Source organism: Aptenodytes patagonicus, chromosome 11, assembly GCF_965638725.1.
Source record: "Aptenodytes patagonicus chromosome 11, bAptPat1.pri.cur, whole genome shotgun sequence".
In the NCBI taxonomy this organism is placed as follows: domain Eukaryota; kingdom Metazoa; phylum Chordata; class Aves; order Sphenisciformes; family Spheniscidae; genus Aptenodytes; species Aptenodytes patagonicus.
Window position 1 is genome coordinate 19,976,112 of NC_134959.1, and position 21,508 is coordinate 19,997,619.

Sequence of the window (21,508 nt, forward strand, 5' to 3'; positions counted from 1 at the left end):
TTATGGTTTCATGCTGGTCTAGGTGAGACTCCGTTTACCCTTTGGAGCAAGGGAACATCAAGAGAAGTAGTTCTTATAGCCTTCCTGTTGCAGGGATGCTACTAAGAAGTTTTGCTTTGTGCCCACAATGCCCAAATTCTCAGAGACCCCACCTGATGGCTCTGCACTGCATACAGAATATTACCAGCACTACCCTAGGCCAAATACAGATTTTTTCCAAATAGAAAGGTTTTCTGTGAAGAATGCTGTGACAGTTTTTATGAAATTCTTGTGTTCAGTGCTAATAAAAAGGTACAAAGTAAAGAAGCCGCAGCCATTTGGAGCTACCCTCGCCCAGACCTTCCAAAATTTTAGCACAATCCAATAGCAACTATAATCTTTGATAAGAGTACAGGGTTTTGCATTGTCCTAGGCAATTACACAGTACTAGCCATCACTGTAATGGTAAATTTGCCAAAATTGTGGCTAACAGCATCACATATGCAGCCATTAAAGTTTATGAATGAATTAAATTGATGCAACATCTGTCTTGTATAAGAAAATATTATTTATGTCTAGATAGCATACTATCCATTTCAAAATGTGTGAAATCTGTACTTTGCAATATATAGAAATATAGATGTCTCAGAAAACTGTACATAAAGAATACTTCCCAGTAGTGTTGACAGAAAACATAGGTGGGTTTTAATAAAACATGGAGAATGGCTTTATAGTGTATGTAACTCTTTGCCTTCTACTTCAAAGCCCTGTATAAACATGCATTATATGTAGTTTACGGTATAGTTATTCTGCTTCCTTTACTGGCATCAGAAAGAACATTCATCCTGAAGGCCTCATTTATAATGACTGAGAGTAAAGGTTAGATTTACTAGAATTCTTATAGATAGGAACATGTAACTGTCTCATACTTCTGTGATAGAACATAACCTTTTATTGATAGGAAGAATTTAGAGGATTCTGTTGTGCAAGAGTTTGTAAAGATTAAGATAGTACAGAAAGTATTACACTATTACAAATAAATCTCTAATAAAGCCTGGAAGGAAAAGGAATGTTTTGCTTTGGTCATTGAGTCCAAAAATTGGAGCTACAACTTAAAATTGGATTAATTACTAAATGATAAGGCAAGTTTTAAGTGTACCTCAGAGTGTTTATACTTGATTCTTCTCTAGCAGAATTTCAAGACATTTACCTCCTATTGGTTTGTACATTAATCCTCTTGAAAGCTGCCTGGCACTTGTCTAGAGCTGATTTAAGATGTCTTAAGCACTTTGTTTTACCCTGGCACAGTTATGAATCTCATGCTGCCTAAAATGGGTACTGTGTCCTCTCCAGAGAGTGCTTAACTTTGGGGCTGTTTTTTATTTTGACAACCTCCAAAAGAAAAGCAGTCTTTAAGAGAAACACCCTCCATCTGAGGTTGTGTTGTGAACCAGAAGTTGCACTGTTACATGGACAGAACAAAGCACGTTTAACATGCCTTGTCTTACTGTGTACATTAGCTACTACTGTGGCTCTAATTAGCTCTGCCAGGGCAGTCATATCACCTCATATTAGGCACCCAACGCAGGTGGCATAACTAGGAGGTGAGTCTCCCCTGTATACCCTGTACAATGTACACAGGACAGCGAGCAGCTCCCACAAGGGCAATCCTGAGAATGTTAGAAAGAGTAGAAAGACCAAAGCAAGGACTAACCCTGCCTAAATGAGGGGCTAAAAATCCAGAGGATTCATCCCAGGCTCTCTCTGGTAAGGCGGAGGAACGTCTCGAGGATATAAACTTGGCATTCCTGAAGCATCAAATGCGCAGCTCAAAGTGGGTACCATAACTTAATGTGGGTACAAAAAGTGCCCACATAACTTCAACCTGACAATATATGAACCTGCTACACCAAGAAATGCCTGTAAGGTGGGGATTTTAGACAGAAAAGCAGGAATCACTATTACACTGTAGTTCATCAGTTTAATTCACTCAGTCTCTTCAGATTATAAAAAGAAGACCGAAACACTTGATTGCAGCACTTAAGCATCTTTCACAGGAGGGAAATACAAAGTATTGCAGGGTATTTTAATTTATCAGGGAAAGCACTGCCACAATCAAATGTCAGATATATTCAAATTAGAATTCTTTTTTTAAATTAGTTTTATAACACCGAAGTTATTAACCTATGAAATAAACTACCAAAAAAAGAAAAGGAACTGCCTGGTATCTTCAAATCAGGATTGTGTTCTTCTGTCTGAAACTCTGGTTTATGTTAGACAGGAAGATAGATCAAAGTATCTAACAATTCATTCTGGCATCAAAATCAGATGGATCCATGAATTTTGAAAACATTCATTTTAGTTTACAGCTGACTGAGACAAAACAAACACAAATGAACACACAAGTTCTCTGAGAAGAGAGAGAGAAAACTATGACTAACAGTCTGTATCTGAACCGAAGTAAAACTGTAGTTGCCAAAATCTCCCTGGCACCAAGCAAGGACTTCCCTACACTTAAGAGACAGCTAAAGCTGATGAAGTAGTATTTCCTTTCATGTACATGACTATATTCTGTACATGACAGAAAATAGTTTTTCAGTACACACATTTCAAGGAAAACTTATCATATGAGGTTATGTTGTTACGGATTTTCTAGTGCTGGAATCCAGCAAAACCTGCTTATCTTGATCCACAAGCTCACAGCAAATAGCTTCTGATGTCTTCATTCAAAAATATTTTTAGCCATGGATGTTCTGCCACCAATAAATCAGGGTACCTTTTGACAGACACTTGATTTTGTACATCTCAAGTACAGCCTACACCTTACATGGGTGGTTTTGTTGATAGGCAATTGCAGGTGAATATAACCTTGTGTCACCCCTAATAATTGCAAAGTTGGGGAAAAAACACAAATAGAACACTCCTATTAATAAAATGATAGAATAGTATTTTGTCCTCTTAATTTAGTGTCTCTTAAGCTTCCAGTCATGTCTATTGTGAAGCAGTAGCATTCTCCAGCTAGGCATCTGCACGCTGACCCGGCAGTCCAGTACTGTGCACTTCCCCTGACCAGCACCTTCTGACGAGCTTGTGAACTAGAAAATTTGCTGTTTTGTCCCCAACAGCGTTAGCTGTTGCAGGAAAGGATACCACCACTCCTACAAACCCTGTCCTATTGAACATTAGTAATAGTGATTTCATAAATCACCTAACAAAACAGTCTACAAGCTGGCTCCACATTCCAGCTCACTTACTCTCTCATTTCTTGTTTAAACCAGCCAGGTAGTTAAAAAAAGAAAAAGGCACAAAATCAACAAAATGGATTTGGGCAGGAATGTTAGTAGCTAGACCTTCACATTGTTACAAACTCCAAGTTATTTACTTACCAAACTACTGTCAAAACTCACCTTGATGCTAATTCATTTATTTAGAAACAAAGGGGTCAGCAGCTCCAGTAGTACCTCTGCTATAAGGAGGCATGATGTAGAACCAAAAGCTATCACTGCAACCTTGTAAAGCAGATTTTTGGACTCTCTATGGTCACACTCACAGCAGAGATGGGAATGGCTTAATTTCCTAAGCTAGCAGCAGTGAGAGTGTTGTGAAGGTCAGCAGCAGGAACCCCCCTGCAAAGCTCCAGAGCTCCCACTGCCACGCTGGCCATCTTGGACCAACCTGATTTATATTCTCTTAAACCCACCATGTCTCTTTATTTATTCTTTAATTTCCTATCAAACAACATAGGCCAGGGTTCTGTTCTTGTACGTTCCTGCGATTATCTTTAAACTACACACTGTTGTAAATGTTATCATTTCATTAATTTATGTAAATAGGACCTTAGTCAATGACTTGGGTGTTATTTACGAATGAATCATGCTGCTCTGAGTGGCTGGGTATATTTAACTCTCATTAATTTGTTCAAAATAGCTACTAATGGGTTTCTTTAGCTCATTACTCTTGTAACAAAAAGCCAGAGATGACTGGGTTTGCATGGAAGGGCTTGGGTAACCCTTTCTGTTACAACCCAGTGACCAGCTTATAAATACACTGCACTTCAAGTCACTTCAAGTAGTTTCAAGGCAGTAGCAGGTTAACGGCTCAAGATAAAAAAATACAGGCTTCAGTTGGCATCAGCCTATGAACAGCATTGAACCATTTCTGGAAACTATTTGCTTTCACTTTCTTTTGAGTGAAAGGAATGCTATTAAAATTGGAATTCTGGAAAAACTGAAGGCTCTGAGCCCAAATGGAGAGTATAAATAGGTTCAAATCTAGCAACTGTTTGTTAGAGGGAATAGCTAAATATAAGGGCTTCAAAAGAAACGTGTCACTCACCATGGTATAGCTCCACTGGATTTATGATTCAGAAATACTTTCCATGAAAAAGGTTGCATACTTGGAAGATTTTATTGCATACTTGGAGGATTTTATATGTGCAAAGTGCTGCTTAAGTTTTTATAGTGTGTCATGCGATCTGTTTTGCAGAAAAATGTTATTTTTGACTACTATAATCTATTGCTGGCTGGACTCAACATCATCATACAGCTGCTGTTAAAATCATCATCTTGGCTTTGACACTGAGGTTACATCATGCTCCTTTGTATCTCTGACTTCTCTTTGCTGTACCATGCAAACCCTTATTGCTTTTAATCTCAGGTCAGTAAAGGTCTACGCTTCCACCCCTTCTTCCCAGGAGTCAGCAGCAGGCTCAAGCTCGCCTCCTTCAGAGGTGCTCTCGGTGGCGGCACAAGCCAGCTGGTAGCTAGTCTGCTGAAGAGCCAGAACTAACGTTCATGTACTAAGAAATGCCTGCCTTTCCGACTACTTAGTTTTTCTACCTACAGTGATCTTGTAAAATCTAGATTTCAAGATCTCTGCATCGGGGACTTCCTTTTTCATTCACAAGACTCTGCACAGATTAGAGTTTCACCCCATTTCCCTCGTTGTCTGAGCAAATGTACTGCATTCTATCAACTGTTTGCTGATACTGTTTGAAGTACTATTTATTCTGTATGAAAAAAACAAGCAGCGTTGATCAGATACAGAGATTAGCTTGTATTTCAATTCACCAGTTGGGAGATCTTTGTTTTTAGACTCTTTTCCTGCACAAATACTGGAAACACTCCTATCTGAAAATATACTGCAATATTTGCTCAAAGTTTGTTGTTTTAGCAGACATCCCCACCAGTTAACATTTTGACTAGAATAACCATAGTAACAAACGCAGAAGGCTAACAAGCACAAATAGTTCAAAGTTGTTCCAACTACCCCTGGCCTGGCCTGCTTCTTGTATGTGCATCAACAAATCCTTTTAGGATAACAGTAGCTGTTTAAATGATCTTTTTTCAGTCATTAGTAAATTAATGCTTGCTCTTTCTGGCATTTGAAAGTGAGATGAGACCTCCTTGTAGGATTGAGAGGAGTATTTAGAGCTGTATTCCGCTTTCTTCCCACCCCCTAGGATGCTGTGAATGCTGAAGAACAGAGGGAAGAGACACTCTTTGCTGTTATACCAAAATTAAGAAGTTGTTTTGGCACCGAACACAGGAATGCAAAGCCTGTCTTGTATTTTGTCCTTCATTAATTAATTATAATAGTTTTTTTAAAAAACTTCTCTGTAAGTTTCCACTTGAAATTTCACACAGATGGTTCTTGTAGAAGCTGAGGGTTTGACCTAATCTAGTTTTGAGTAAGACACAAGGCTGTCTTACCTCCATGTACATACACTGACACCTTAAGGGACGTATATGGATCTCATTAAATCTGTTAACAGAGGCATAGCCATTCGCAACAGTCCAAGGCCAACGTGGGGCTTTTGAGCTGCATGTGACTCAGTAGCAAGTTAAATATAGCTCTTATGCCAGGGCTGTAATACAGATGTTAATTGCTTCAGATTTTGAGCTGTAAAGGGAAATTAGGAACCATTAGGGATTGCTGAGACCAGTATTGCCTTTTGGGATGCAGCTGTGTGCTCAGCCCCATCCCATCACGCAGTAAGGGGAGTGGAATCCCCTCAAGTGCTCTCAGTATGTTACTGCCAATGCAGCAATCCCACAGATTGCATTCCCTCAGCTCTCTGAGGTAGGTAGATCTTGGCAAGCTAGTCTGAAGCATTAGCCAAACTGTGTGCCCCCTAAGAGGGGGGGCTACCTAGGCTATACAAATCTGACTGGCCCCTTGGATTCATGCAATTAAAGCACGGCAGTTTCTGCGGCCTTTCTGGCACAGGCGGGAGTGACACAGCTGGCATCATGTCACTCTTCCGAACACATTTTGACTTCATAGACCAGGTAGGCATTAACAGCAAGGCTGCGCCTTCAGAGAAGTCTGGTATGATGCTCAAATTCACACCAGTGGACCTAAAGCAAGAGGCCCACCAGGATGCTGGTTTGCCTCCTCCCATGCCCACAGGATGTTAGAATCACACACACAGAGGACAGTATGAAGTCTCCTTCCAAATACCTCTTGTTCATAAGATACCGTACACAAACCAGTCCTATGATGGAGCCCCTGTGCAATCACAGCGAGGTTGATCATATATCACACATATGCTGTCTATAAGCATTTGCACACCGTTCTAGTTTGCAGCAATTTGAATACTACTTTGACCATCATTTATTTTCTGCTGAAGTGCCCATGATCTCAGAAAGGGTTCAGTGAACACAATGAAGTTTAATTCTGGATATTGGCTAGGAAGAGAAGAGCAAATATCAAGATGTTTACAAAATACCTGACTTTTTGGTATTTTTTACCTCATCAGAAGCTGCGAAACAAGAAGTTTCCAGAAGTCTCCAAAACATTAAGTCAACTTAATGTGACTAAGCACCCTTTGATATTTATCTCAATTTCAAAATACTTCAATCATTTAGTTACCTGAAAAGTAACCCAGCTATGAAACCCTGCCATACTGCGTAACTGCTCTTTGCTGAAAATTACACCACACCTTATTAATCCCTTGCGGGGGCAGGGCGGGGGAAGAAAAAAAAGAAAGAAACCTCCTTTAACTAAAGCCTGAAATGACTCGCAGCCAAATAGATGACGCTTAAGCAAGTATGCCTAAGTACAGTACACTTCACAGTTCATCATGGTATTAGTCATACTTGGAAAACACGTATTTTAAACTAGCATTTAAACGTATGTCCACTACACATCTCCGGGATTAATTTTCTCAGACACAAATTTCCCTATTCAATTTGTGGCATCATGTTTTCCAGTCTCTTGACATTAAAGTTAATCAAACAGCACTCTGTGCAAACTCCACACCTCCCAAATACAAGCTAGGTTTGTGAGTCAGCTCCACACACTGTAACACTATCGAAGCAAGACAAGTATGGCACTTCAAAGGCTGTCACTTACAAGAAATCTGACAGTAAAACTACCTAAAATAATTTTTCTAGATACTAGATATAGTGAAAGCAATATGTAGTGTCCCAGATTGATTTAGCTGAGTATGTTTCAACATTGAACAGAGCTCAGAACTGCAGGGTATCAAGTATTTGTTGACTACAAATATTTTTTTCTCTACAATATTCAAACATATGACAGTTCAACATGACAATCATAGAAAGCAGCTTATAAACAACACTGAAACATTATTAAAACATATAACACTGGTACTGTAGTAGCTTATGTGAATGCAGGTTGCATTCACACAACACTCCATATAAACATCATGAAAAAGAAGATTCTTGCCCCCAAAGTGATACAACCAATATATTTCAGCTTTTAGGATACCTTCTCAAAGCTTTAAGCTATTCTTTATTTCTGTTGAAATACCTTGTCTCTCTGTTTCATTGCAAGATTTCAACTTTCAAATGCCTAAACTTACAACTGAATGCTCAATACATTGTCCTTACTATTATGTTACAGCATGTTACTTTTAGAAGTAGATTTGTGGTATGACTAAGAGAACAGAGTTTGTTTTTTCCATTCTTATTCTCCAGTATATACTCAAAAGTCCCTCTCTGAACAGTCATGCTAGGCAGCTCACACTAGTAATATCTGTGGAAAGCAAACGTGAAAGGTAAAGGAGCAGCAACTATTCAGACTTTTAAAAGCACAACAGTACTTTCAGAAGTACTTTTTAAGCACACAGTTCACTCTGCTTACTGGCATGTTTCAGATAGCTACAGTCATGCTTTTGTACTTTTATAGACTACGCATACCTTCTGTAAGTTTATATATTTAGAAGCAGTGCAAACTTACTTCCTTTTGCAAGGAAAGTTTTCAAGTTACTAAAGCAGTACAGCAGATTTTAAAGGTTTGCAAAAGCTCCTACTACTTGCTATTGGGAGAAATAGACAGCTGCTGCTATTTTTCTTTTGCTGAACAATTTAACCATGTTTTTCACAATCTAGTTTCTTTTTCATAGGTAACTCCTAAGGAGAGCAGTCAGTCATTCAGAATATGTAGTTACTCTGTCAGCTCCTTATTTATCGAAACAGTCTAATAATTTTTTATAAAAATTTTACATGAATTGAACTGTTCTGGACCAAGTAAGCTATGCAATAAAATAAAAACTACACTTCACAGATACCACAAAGCAGAGGACTGACAGAGCATCCAGTTATTAAACATGACACCAACTATAATTGTTTTATAGTATCATATGTAGCCATGCGTTGGGGGAGTCTTCTTTCTGTGACCTGGATCATATAAAATAGCTACGAAATTTTCAGATAGTTTTGACATTAGATGATCCTTTTGTATTTCAGTTGGCAATACTTTTTATGATAGTAGCACTGACACATCACGATTTTTCCACAGGGGACAGTTTCTGTGGTATGAACTCACGAGAGAATCCTCAATCAAGTGAAGTTATGTATTCCAGGAAGGTGCAAGCAGCCCCAGCACTGTCCTGCTGCAATATAAAGACCCTGTACTTGAGCCCAGCAGTGAAACCAGACCTATCCTAGTACATACTCCACATTAATGGCAATGAGTATCACTAGGTTGGAGAAGGGGTGCATTGTCTAACACATTTCATAAGAATAAGGGAATTTATTATAGCAAAAACCAAAATATGCCATGGAAACCCAAATTCCATGTGACTGACCAGTAGTGATTCACTTTCAAGCCAGAGGTTCCTGCAGACACCTTACACAGTATGACTTAAACTGCACTTACAGGAACTTGCACAACATTTTTTTGCTTCTGTCGCTGGCCTCCATGCTCCCTTTTGAACATCCTACACTAAAAAAACAACAAAATTTTTCATAGTCCCTTTCCCTTTTAGCTCTGCAAGTGTGTTTGGCATCATTTCTTCTTCAGTTAGGAATTAGTTTTCAGGGTCACATTTTTTTTCCCTCTGAAGCCAAGAAGCAGAGGGGAAACATTAGGGGTAAATAGAAGCCATGCTCTACAGCTTTTTTCAGGGGTTCTATCTCTGAGACCTTAAAAAAATACAGGAAAGGGACAAGAGAACATGGGTCCTTCCTTCCTGATACTTGATTTCTACTTTGCAAAGGCAGTGACTTTGTTTTTAGACAGTAAAAGCAAGCAATAGAGAAAGCAAAATGTAACCAAAACATATCGACTACAATGTCTAATTATTCTCTTTCCAGGTGCTTTTCTTATTCCCTATATCCTCTTCCTAATCATTGCTGGAATGCCCCTGTTCTATATGGAATTAGCACTGGGACAGTATAACCGAGAAGGGGCTGCCACTGTGTGGAAAATCTGTCCAGTTTTCAAAGGTAAGTGTCCCTCTGCTCACTTAGCACCATGAAGGTGCCACACACTTGTGATCACAAAGTAAAGGTCTCTCATCTTTCCACAGACAGCATGATATTTGCTGACCTTTCCTCAACCCTTGAAGTCAGAAGCCTTTTTGTTACCACAGGTGGAGCACAAAATGAGAAAAGCCACAGAAATCATCTTCAGGGTTATTGCTGAGGAGTGCAGCAGAGAGCAATGAGCACGGGCAGTTCAGCCCTGTCCTCCCTTTCCCCTGAATATTGGGGAGTGGGAGGAACTGGGTATCTCTAGGTGGAGGGAGAGGCTGGCAATGCAAACATTTAGAAATACCAAATCCCATTCAGGTCAGTTCAGCCCTGTCTCCCCCAGTGACTAACATACCCACTGACTCCATTCAGTTCATTGTGTGGAGCTTTCTCAGCAAAAGTCAGCATACCACAGCGGCTAGAACACTAAAGTAGAGTTGTGAAGACTGTAGTTCAGCTGCTAGACTTGTAACATCACACAAGTTATCTGTGGCTCTGTACCTCAGTTTTCCTGCCTATGAAATGGGAGCAATGATTCTGACAGACTTTGTAAAGTGGTTTTCAAATTTAGCAATGAAAAGCACTTATTAAAACCTGAACATTATTATTACTGTTGAGTGTTTTCCACGAGGGTTAACTCTCCACCGTCACTGAATAAAAGGCTGTGGAGTGTTGTCTTGTGCACTGAGTTGCAATCATTCTGCAAGGAAGAAACAACCGAGGTTAGGTGTTTGGATACTGATCAGGGTGTTTGGCACTGATCAGGGATAAAGGGATCTCCCTGGGTAAAAGCAGCCATATACTTTCGGTACGTGAAACAAGTATTTCTTAAGGAACCTCAAGAATTTTCTTAAGCGTTGCTTACCAGCAGAAATTGTAAGTTCCCTTATATCTATACCAGATTATATCTAAAATCTTATGTAAAAGCCTTTTCAACACAGAGCTATCTGAAATGAAACAACTCAAGCTCAGCTGATCTTAGAAGCTTAAAATTCAGATCATGTTCATCCCGTGACTGACAAAAGCTGAGGAGCTTAACAACAGCAGTCCAAACTTGGCGGATCCGATGCTTGGATATAGGTTACACTGAGTAAATGTTAGTCGTCTTTCTCAAAATACAGCTTTCCTTTTCAAGGAGGCTAGTGCCGCAGAATAGGAAAACTGCAGGTTTTTTTCTTATCAGTCAAACCCCAAACTCACAGCAAAATTACAGATATAATAAAAAATAAATAAGCGAGCTAATAAATTATGTGTCCCAAAATTGTAAAATTAATTCATCTAGATTTACCTAGCCCTTCTATAATTCCTTCACGGGAGACAAAATTCATCCCAGCACCCAGGAACCTGAAGACCCTTGCTCAGTCAAAATTCCTGCTGGTATCAGTTAATACCTTTGGATGGCAATGAGGATTTTGAAAACCTAACTGCAAATTTAGACCTTAAGGATCTCAAAGTGTTTGAGCCGAATACCACTGTGCTCAGAGGTACTCTATCTGTTGACTTCAGGATTGAAAAGATGATGAGAAAGGAAAACAGAACTTATTTCATGTATAGTCTTGTTGACATTCCAGCTGTGTTTTTAAGCTGACATTTTCAAGGTGGACTAAACTTACGTTACTGTTGATTTTTAAGTGTTCTTATTACTAGCATATAGAATAGCATAAGTTATTTGATTCTTAAAAAGTAATAAGCATTGAGTTGTATTTGCACCTCAGCACTAGTATAAACTCAGTACTTTTAAAGTTTTGACCAAATCTTCTGATAACATACAAACACCTTTTACTGCTAATGCTTTTGAGTTGTTTCTGGAATAACTCAAATCTCTCACTCAAACGAAAACTACAGTCTACACAAATTTGTAACAGCTTCTCTAAATGAAAAGCACTACAGGACTAATTTTAGCTATGAATATTATTGCTATGAACTCTAAGGACTCTACTTCTAATGAGATGCTCTCATAACGCATGCCATTAAAAATATACCCTGTGACCTTTGCACCACAGTCTGTTTTCATCTCTGCATTTTCCAGGGTCTATTTTACAGTGCGGGTGGTGCATCATTACTTTTACGAAAAGCTAGACCTAGAAACAGGAGAGCAAATTCACTCCTGAACATTCTTATGATTTCAGAGGAGTGACATTTAAGATACATTTAATATCAAGATTAAAAAATACTGGATCAAGTATCTATCATTGTCTTCCTGAATTGGAGAAATTTCAGGAACACTTTTTTTAAACAAAAGTCATCCCATTTCAGTGCAACATATATTATTCGTACTTAGTATTTTAACATTCACATTAATATTTAAGAATTATCCCCTTGGGTGATTCCCCCCCTGCTCCATTCTGTTGATCATAATGTATCACTACAGTTTGAGCGTTAATGTACTGCACCATCATTTAAGCACCAAAGATTTGATGATACAATTTCATCTTTACTTTCACAGTCTTTTCCCCAACATTAGGGATGAGCAAACTGGTCTATGTATTAAAAGCCTCCTGAAGAGCAAAGAGTAACTTTGGTATATGCAGCAGTCTTTGAACTGCCTACTCCTTCAGGGTCAGCATCTGTTCCTTATGCAAATTTTAAACCAAGGATTAATACTCAAAGTGTGTGCTACTTCCTTGCTTTATCAAGAAATACAAAAGCCTAATAATCTCCAACTGCTAGGCCTCCAATGCAGTATCTCCAAAAAACTGAACTGAAGAAAATGAGAAGGAAAGGTTTACACTTAGGTGCTGTGAGAGTACAGTGATGGTAGTTATAAAACAGCTGTAGTCTCTACCTGTTATATGTAATACATACAACTTCGGGGTAGGATTCAGAGAACAATGCTGCACACAGAGTGAAGGAAGAATGATATATAGAATCATAGAAGAGTTTGGGTTGGAAGGGACCTCTAAAGGTCACCTAGTCCAACCCCCCTGCCGTGGGCAGGGACATCTTCAACTAGATCAGGTTGCTCAGAGTCCCGTCCAACCTGACCTTGAATGTTTCCAGGGATGGGGCACCCACCACCTCTCTTGGCAACCTGGGCCAGTGTTTCACCACCCTCAGCGTAAAACATTTCTTCCTTATATCTAGTCTAAATCTACCCCCCTTTAGTTTAAAGCCATTCCCCCTTGTCCTGTCGCAACAGGACCTGCTAAAAAGTTTGCCCCCATCTTTTTTTATAAGCCCCCTTTAAGTACTAATAGGCTGCAATAAGGTGTCCCCGAAGCCTTCTCTTCTCCAGGCTGAACAACCCCAACTCTCTCAGCCTTTCTTCATAGCAGAGGCGTTCCATCCCCCTGATCATTTTTGTGACCCTCTGGACCCACTCCAACAGGTCTGTGTCTGTCTTATGCTGAGGGCTCCAGAGCTGGACACAGCACTCCAGATGGGGCCTCACCAGAGTAGAGGGGCAGAATCACCTCCCTCGACCTGCTGGCCACGCTTCTTTTGATGCAGCCCAGGATACGATTGGCTGCCTGGGCTGCGAGCGCACATTGCTGGCTTATGTCCAGCTTTTCATCCACCAGTACCCCCAAGTCCTTCTCGGCAGGGCTGCTCTCCATCCCTTCATCCCCCAGCCTGGATTGATACCGGGGGTTGCCCCGACCCAGGCGCAGGACCTTGCACTTGGCCTTGTTAAACCTCATGAGGTTCACAGGGGTCCACTTCTCCAGCTTGTCCAGGTCCCTCTGGATGGCATCCCGTCCCTCTGGCGTGTTGACCGCACCACTCAGCTTGGTGTCATCTGCAAACTTGCTGAGGGTGCGCTCGATCCCACTGTCTATGTCATTGATGAAGATATTAAACAGTACCGGTCCCAATACGGACCCCTGCGGGACGCCACTCGTCACCAGTCTCCATCTGGACATTGAGCCGTTGACCACTACCCTCTGGATGGGACCATCTAACCAATTCCTCACCCACCGGACAGTCCACCCATCAAATCCATACCTCTCCAGTTTAGAGAGAAGGATGTTGTGGGGGACCGTGTCAAAGGCCTTACAGAGGTCCAGATGGATGACATCTGTAGCCCTTCCCGTGTCCACTGATGTAGTCACCCCATCATAGAAAGCCACCAGGTTAGTCAGGCAGGACTTGCCCTTGGTGAAGCCACGCTGGCTCTCTCGAATCACCTCCCTGCCCTCCACGTGCCTTAGCATAGCTTCCAGGAGGATCTGCTCCATGATCTTCCCAGGCACAGAGGTGAGACTGACTGGCCTGTAGTCCCCCGGGGGTTCCTTTTTTCCCTTTTGAAAAATGGGGGTTATGTTTCCCCTTTTCCAGTCAGCGGGAACTTCTCCGGACTGCCATGACTTCTCAAATACAATGGATAGTGGCTTAGTAACTTCATCCGCCAGTTCCTTCAGGACCCACAGATTATATATGCCAAGGTAAAGCAAGCTTCCTGAACAATTCTGGCAATGAACTTTTGTTCTGCTCTGACATTAGTACCAAAGCTTCCTCCCAAACCATTGGAAAATGTGCATTTTCATGAGGAGAACATGCACTCTCTGGGGCTCTCTCGCTAAAGGCACCCTCCAAGCACACTTCACAGTATGCAAAAATACAAAACAAATGTTCAAAGTCAAAAGGGAATGCTTACAGTGGGGATTCTGTAATCCTGGGGAGATAATGAAATGGTTTGAAAGTCCACACACAGTTTAGCCCCAAGCTTGATATACACCAAGATTTACTGGCATGCCCAAGAACCACTTGAGCCCCTCAGTGGAACAGCAGAGACTGTTTCATGCATGTTTTGGACCTAGTTACAGGCTGACAGAAGCCAATCTGGAGAGTAACAATGGGAAAGAAACAGGAGAGGCATCGGTGTCTGTTCCAAACTAGCTCAGGGTGGGAACGCGAGGCATAGGGAAACTTCACTTAAGTCTTGAGCTTTACTTTTCCAAGAAAAGTTGCCAAGGACTCTGACATTATGAAGATGAAGTGAGTTTCACTCCTAACATGGGCTTGCAATCTTCTGCATTGGAAGCAAATCAGCAACAGAGTTGTACAACAGCAAATTTTGACATTGCATTGCTTAATTCCATTTTCTGGCAAACAACTAGATTTGCTAAAAGCCCGTCATTTTCCAAAATCATTAATGTAATTTTTTGTTTTAAGGTCAGTGACACTGTGTCCACATGTGTGTATGTAAATGTCAAAAATTCCTTTTATTGGTCTGAAGATGTAAAATGAATTTGCAACCATGTATAGCTGAGTTTAACTACAGTGTTTGCATAGACTGTTGCATGTAAAATGCAATGTATAATCTAGTTTTCCTTTGTCTTTAGGTGTAGGCTATGCAGTGATACTCATAGCTCTTTACGTGGGTTTCTACTACAACGTTATCATAGCTTGGTCTCTGTATTATCTATTTTCATCATTCACATTTGAGCTCCCCTGGACAAACTGCGACAACAGTTGGAACAGCCCAAACTGTACAGATCCCAAACTCTTCAATGCATCAGTGCTTGGCAATGGTACCAAATACTCGAAGTACAAGCTCACTCCTGCAGCTGAATTTTATGAGTAAGTGTGGACTTGACTTTGCTATTTATTAGAAATTCTATGTCTAAGAGCATTTCCTCCGGAAGGTAAAATAGCTTAGCATCCAGCCCCTAAAATAAGCATAAGACTAAGGTTAAAATGCAGTTGCAATGTTGATCTGTATTCCTGTGTGATGAAGACTCTTGCCTCTGCAAGCTTTAGTTTTTCCAGTACAAATGCAGTACTTGCCACTGAGCAATATGGAATTGGACCAGACAAATCCCCCCTGATGTTCCACTTTTATTTGCACCAACTTTGCCAGGGCAAGGAAACACAGCAATATTCTGACAAAGACAACTGCATGTCAAACTGAGCTGACTTCAAAGCTTTAAAATAATCATTTGTTCAACAGACTTGGCCTGTTTCTCCACTTGCAAAGTATCTCAGAGCAGACCTCTGTTTACTCAGCTGCTTCAATAGTTCAATGAAGTGAGATGAAACACTGAGCATGGAGGAGAGCACCACAGTTGTAGAAAGACGGGCTTTTTCTAATTCCTAAGCAGAAGAGCATTCTGCAATATGGGCCAAAACAGGCAAAGGCACACTCAAATCAAACACTTGGAATCAAAACCAAAAAGGTATATAAATTAACAACTGAACTATAAAACAAAGATATCAATCTGTGTATAAATAATTGCATTATGGACCTCCAAGGGAAAATAGGATTTGATTAGGATAAAGAAAGAAGGGTGGGCATCAGGCTAATTGAATCAGCTGTTGAATTAATCTGAATAATCAATTAATATTTCTGTGTTGGGAATAGAAGGGTATCAGGGCACACACCTGCTGAGCAGCGAGTCCTACCCTGTAGAAACAAAGGGACACCACTGTTACCATAAATAACCTAGCGTGTGTTACACCATGCCTGGTTATAGTAGGGATCCTGACGTCTGTGTTTATAGCTCTGAAACATTTGTGGCTGCTATTTGTCCTCTGAAGACAGCACAGTGAAAGATCAGTAGTGATAAACTGTTGGCAGGGGTTTGGGTAAACTAAACTCAGTGCTTTGAAAACAATAAGGGGGGTTGAGTTCAAAGGAACTCACTACAATGGCAAATAATGACAGCTAGGAAATCTACTGCCCTTACAAAGACAATATGTGATGTGTTCATAACTCAAATGGAAAGAGAGATCATTTATAGCAAAAGGCTATATACGCATGTAGTCAGTCAGAGAACCTGACTTGGAAGTGAACGATAAGAAATTATACATTCAGCATCCTCAAACAAAGAACTGCATTATTACAGAACTTCCATGTGACCAGCATTTAGAAAAAGGTTTTCTTTATAATTTTCTTGTGCTTAAGCCTTTGTAAAGCAAAATACAATCCCTATATTCTTGCTTTGCTCCTTTATGATTTGAAGTGGTTCTACACATTTTCTGTTACCACATCATGCTTGGGGTATGATTTTGAATTTGTAGTGGGTGAGGTAGTGGTAGAATCTATTCACAATGTTTTGATTTAGTTCCACTGATTTGGGGAACAGCTCAATTTGTGATTCTGTCTGTACACTGAAACTTCAAATATTAGGGTTCTTTCCTTACCATGAAATAGATTCAAGGTGCAGTTTTCAGAACGTAAGAATAAAAAGGGAATTTGACATTTCATTATGCTTTGCTCCTTGAATTTTAGGGCAGTAATTAAGTCCCTAGGCCCTGTACTTATTAGCAACTAGATTATATTGCAAAAATGAGAAGAATAACCACTCAAGTAACACAACCTATAACATCTGCTTCCCCAGCTGTAAAAACAGGGAATCACAAGGGGCATTATGTTCACTTATTCAATATTTGGATTAGCTCATCAAGTCCAGCTGTAAAGCTCAGGTGTGGACCCAAACTTGTGCAAAGTTTTAGTGTATTCAGATCCAACCTAATAGAGACAGCCCAATTCAGAAAGCAGTTTCTTCTATCAAATAACCTAACTCATTCCCATGTTCTTCTTACAACAGGGAGAGCTGAATCTTGATTGTACAAGATTATTATCATATTATCTGCAACAGGGTCAGGAAATAGAAGTGATGATGTAATGTTAAATTTGCATCAGTATAATGAGTTTACAACATGATGCACCATTTTTGGATGCAGTATACCATTAAGTAATAGTTCAAGTAAGGGTCTTGACTGGATACATTCCCTCTGAAAACCCCTTCAAGTAAAGGCTGAATATTCCTTTAAGAATACTGGGTGTCCTTACACCATATTGCACTACTGCTTGAATGACTGCTGAACTTGACCAAAGTGTTTGTGTAGGAATCATACCTGATTCTTCCTGGTAGATAGCCATTAGTCACTTTTAACCCACAAATCTTTGCCAGAGGAGAACTACAGTTCCTGACAGATTAGTTTGTGTCAGGTCAGTCTATTCCTTACAGCCAGAAATCCTAAATTATCGACTGGATAGCTAATTGATCCTTCCTCAATAATACTGTGGATGAGTAAAGAGTTTTTAAGTAACAGCATCATGAAGACACTGGTTTCCAAATTCCATGATCATGTTTACTTTCTTAAGGTTTGTACTGCTATCCAGTGTTGCCAGATATTAGCAATAACAGAAACAATTACTTTTTGGGCAATAGATTTAATATGGCAGATTTCAGATTTTGAGTTTTGATCAGTTATATAGAGAAACAAGGAAATAGAGCAGCTACTTTTATACCACAGGGAAATCAAACTATGCCACTCAAACTTCAGTGGGATACCTATGGAAGCCCAGCCTCTGCACTAACACAAGGTATGATAATTAGTAGTATTAAGAGAGGGATTGAAAACAGCAATAGTGCTGGTGCCCACTGTAAAAATATCATAGAAAGGGAGTGATTTTGTCAGTGCAGGTTAAAATAAGTTCCATTATTCTCCTCAGTAGTACCAAGGCATAAGGGAGACCGCCCAGTTTGGAGTATCTGGGGCCATGTTTTCAACCACTGTAACCAGCATAACAAGAACTTTGTGTTCTGTGTTACTGGGATGCACTGCAGCTTATGGAAAACTTAAGGATGCTAAATGCCCAAGCACTTAAGTCTTCAGCCTCAAGACTACATGGGAAGCAGTACAGCTTGAACTTGGTTCTCTAGGTTGTATATTTACATCAAGAACGTAAACGCAAACTTTTGCCTTCTGGCGGGCAAGCTGAACTGGAAGCAGGGAGACCAGAAACACCAAACATCTATTTTCCAGTTGAAGAATAACTGAAAAGAGGTACTTCCAAAATAGGCCACGAGCAGAAAGCTGGTGTGGTTACCCTTAAGAGAAACAGACACCTCTTCTCTTTGGGGCACGATTCCTTCACACAAAGCTGGCCTGACCATGAATTTAGAGTAGGTTATTTCCTAAAACCATGCAGCTGCCAGAGCTGACTCTCTATTGCCACCAGCACAGGAATAAACTGTAGGAAGAGGTGGGAGTACTGCGATGTGGCAGTTCACCTAATACTTCAAGAAAGGCACCTCGAAGTTCAACAGAAACATGCTGATTCTCACCACTTACACTGAGTGAGAGAAGGGAAAACTTGCTAAGAATCTATGCCAAATCTTTCAGCTGTTCAGTGTTTAGGGGGGAGGGAAAGCAGAGAGAAACCTCTAAGCCTCAGACTTGGAAGAAATCACTTCAAATTGCAATTTCCAAGCCAAGGCAGTGACAGGCGGACTTTGACAAACATATTTGGCTTTTGTTTTCAAGCCTTAAGAGTTGGGCAATAATTCAGGTTAAAGTGGTTCTACACTTAGGCTTTCTAGAGCCTTTTACTAAGATACATTTTACTAAGTCTGGTTTTCAGTCATTCAGGCTTAATTCAGGCCAAGGTGCCACTGACGTCAACAGGACAGTTGCTTACAACGGGAATATAGGATGGAATGGGATCTCTACAATACCTCATTAGAGATGGTTAAAATCAATTATAAACTATTTGTACACTGCAAACTTAGCAAAGCAAGCACTCCAAAATCTGAAAACAACTGGTGCCCTTCTGCTAGTAATAGTCAGTCATAAGAGAAATCCAGTTAGGAATAAAATGTCAATTCCACATTTCTTTGGAGACGCACACTACTGTAATTACTTCCCTGTTCATTGGTTTGGAATTAAACACACAAAATGCAAAAGACCTTCTATCCTTTCAACATGTTAAAATAAGTCATTATAAACATTTTTTTGGAAGAACACAAGTGCTTCACTGCAAAAAAAGTTCCCCTATCTACTCCATATCACTCCTATTTAAATACTTTATCTGAATACAGACGTACTTTATATTTGTTCTCTCCATTCTTGTGTCTGGGAAAAGTTTGTTACCATCTTGCTTTCATTTATGCTGACAATTAAAAAATACCCTTTTGGAGGAACAAAAGCACTATTCTTCTCACGAGGTACTGTGCTTGTAAAAAATCATCATCTGTTGGAGGAACAAATCCTGGCAATTTTTTAAACAAAATAGTGAAATTGTCAACAAATGTATTGAGCTACGGCTATTTTCCTCTCATAGTACTCTTTCTCAGGACTGTAATCCATTCTTTCTGCGTAAGAAATAAAACACATTTTTACGGGGAAATTTTCATGCCAGACTCAGTAAAGGAAATTCACAGAATTCACAAGTCTGCCCAGATGTAAGTAACTGCAAAAAGCTACCTAAGAACAAGGAATAAAGACAATGTTCAGTCACAGCAGTCTACATCTATCATATTTATGAACACAAAATTACGAGGAGTGTGTGAACCGAGAATATCCTGAGAAAATCCTCACCCTATACAGCAAAGGGAACTTTTATAGTCCAATAGGTTTGTGCTTTGGGGTACAAGTCATAGAATCATAGAATAGAATCATAGAATCATTAAGGTTGGAAAAGACCTCTAAGACCTCTAAGTCTTCACAGGAAATACCACCACAGACCAAAGGGTCCACATAGTTCAGTAGCACGTCAAATGGAGTGATCAACGCTATGTGCTGCAAAGGAAGATGCAGGAACCTATCCCCATAAAACAACTGTGGAGCAACCTCTCCCAAAAGAGAGAAAACACCATTTCAAAAGTAAGCATAAGCAATTCTGCTTATAAATGCTTATAACAACTGAATCAAACAAGAACTAGTGAGAGTGGATAGCTCTATATTCTGCTAATCACCTCAGGTAAGAAAAGACTCTAAGCTCATGCTAAAACATGATCAGCAGTTGTCAGTAATATACCACTTTCCTGGACAACAAACCTCCACTGAATACATCTGAAGCTTCTTGAAGAGGTTTCTTCACGCAACACCCATACCTTATAAACTAATTTGAGAGTTTGCAAGCAATGAGAAATTAAGAACCTCTCTAGACATCTAGACTTACTCATCTTTTGCATCTTAATTGAAAAGAAAGTTGTCAGATGTTTCTGACAGATTTGCAGTTGAGTAGCAGTCATCTGCTTACCTTCACAGAGATCACGCAATCAAAGACCAACAATAATTCTAGCCAGGTTCTGTACCTTCACCCCTAGAAAATCCCCTGAATATAACAGAAGAACTCCTCTCAAGTGGGCTTAGAATCAGGTACATTATTAAATACTTTACATGGGAAATTTATGGCCACATTGCTGAAAGAGCAGTAAGAAAGCTGCTTTCGAAATCAATTCTATATTAACTGCACAGGCATATTTAGGAAGTGTTTGGGTGCATTGTTTACACATCCATAGCCTGAGACTAACATTTTTACATCCCTACACATTGTATATTTACTTTTTGACTGTGTTGACTTTTTTGGACTCAACTAAGTAACTCAATCTTTCTCTTTTTGACTCAATGCCCAGAAATTTCTGGTACAAGTATTTATGTGCATAAAATAAAAAACAGCTATTCCACAGATATTTACATGCGCAGCTTTCAAATTTATTTTTCACATATGTTCACATCTTCACATTTGTTGACCATTTACTTACACAAAGAGAAAAGAAATTAAATGCGAGTACAGTGGAAGTCAATCCATGTAAGTGTGTACGCATGTTCTTAGGCTTTGGACAGCTTTATGGAAATGATTCCTAAACCACTACACGCCCTTGTGTAGTAAGTCCAGAAGACTGGAAGAATGACCACTTTGCCAATTTAAATTTGCATGGGGGGGTGTATGAGATACTGCAAACGTCAGGAGCTGCACATTATGCTGCACGCGATTGGCTCACTTTGTGCTAACTTGTAGGAGGAATTCTAATTGCTTATCTTTATATACAGAATCCTGTGTAGTTTGGTAGTGGTACCAGGCTCTGAGCAATAATTACAGCAGGTGAGGTCAGAGCTGCAGTACCTCC

General features: G+C 39.9%; 1 protein-coding gene across 2 annotated transcripts in view; it reads left to right on the forward strand.

The window, feature by feature from the left end:
- The window catches only part of SLC6A2 (solute carrier family 6 member 2), a 74,212-nt gene that overhangs the window by 14,749 nt on the left and 37,955 nt on the right, over positions 1–21,508 (forward strand). For both annotated transcript variants that reach the window (XM_076348917.1, XM_076348916.1), the window contains 2 exons: positions 9,543–9,674; positions 14,987–15,224. In XM_076348917.1, coding sequence (XP_076205032.1) covers positions 9,543–9,674; positions 14,987–15,224 — 370 coding nt within the window. The remainder of the gene's footprint in view (positions 1–9,542; positions 9,675–14,986; positions 15,225–21,508) is intronic.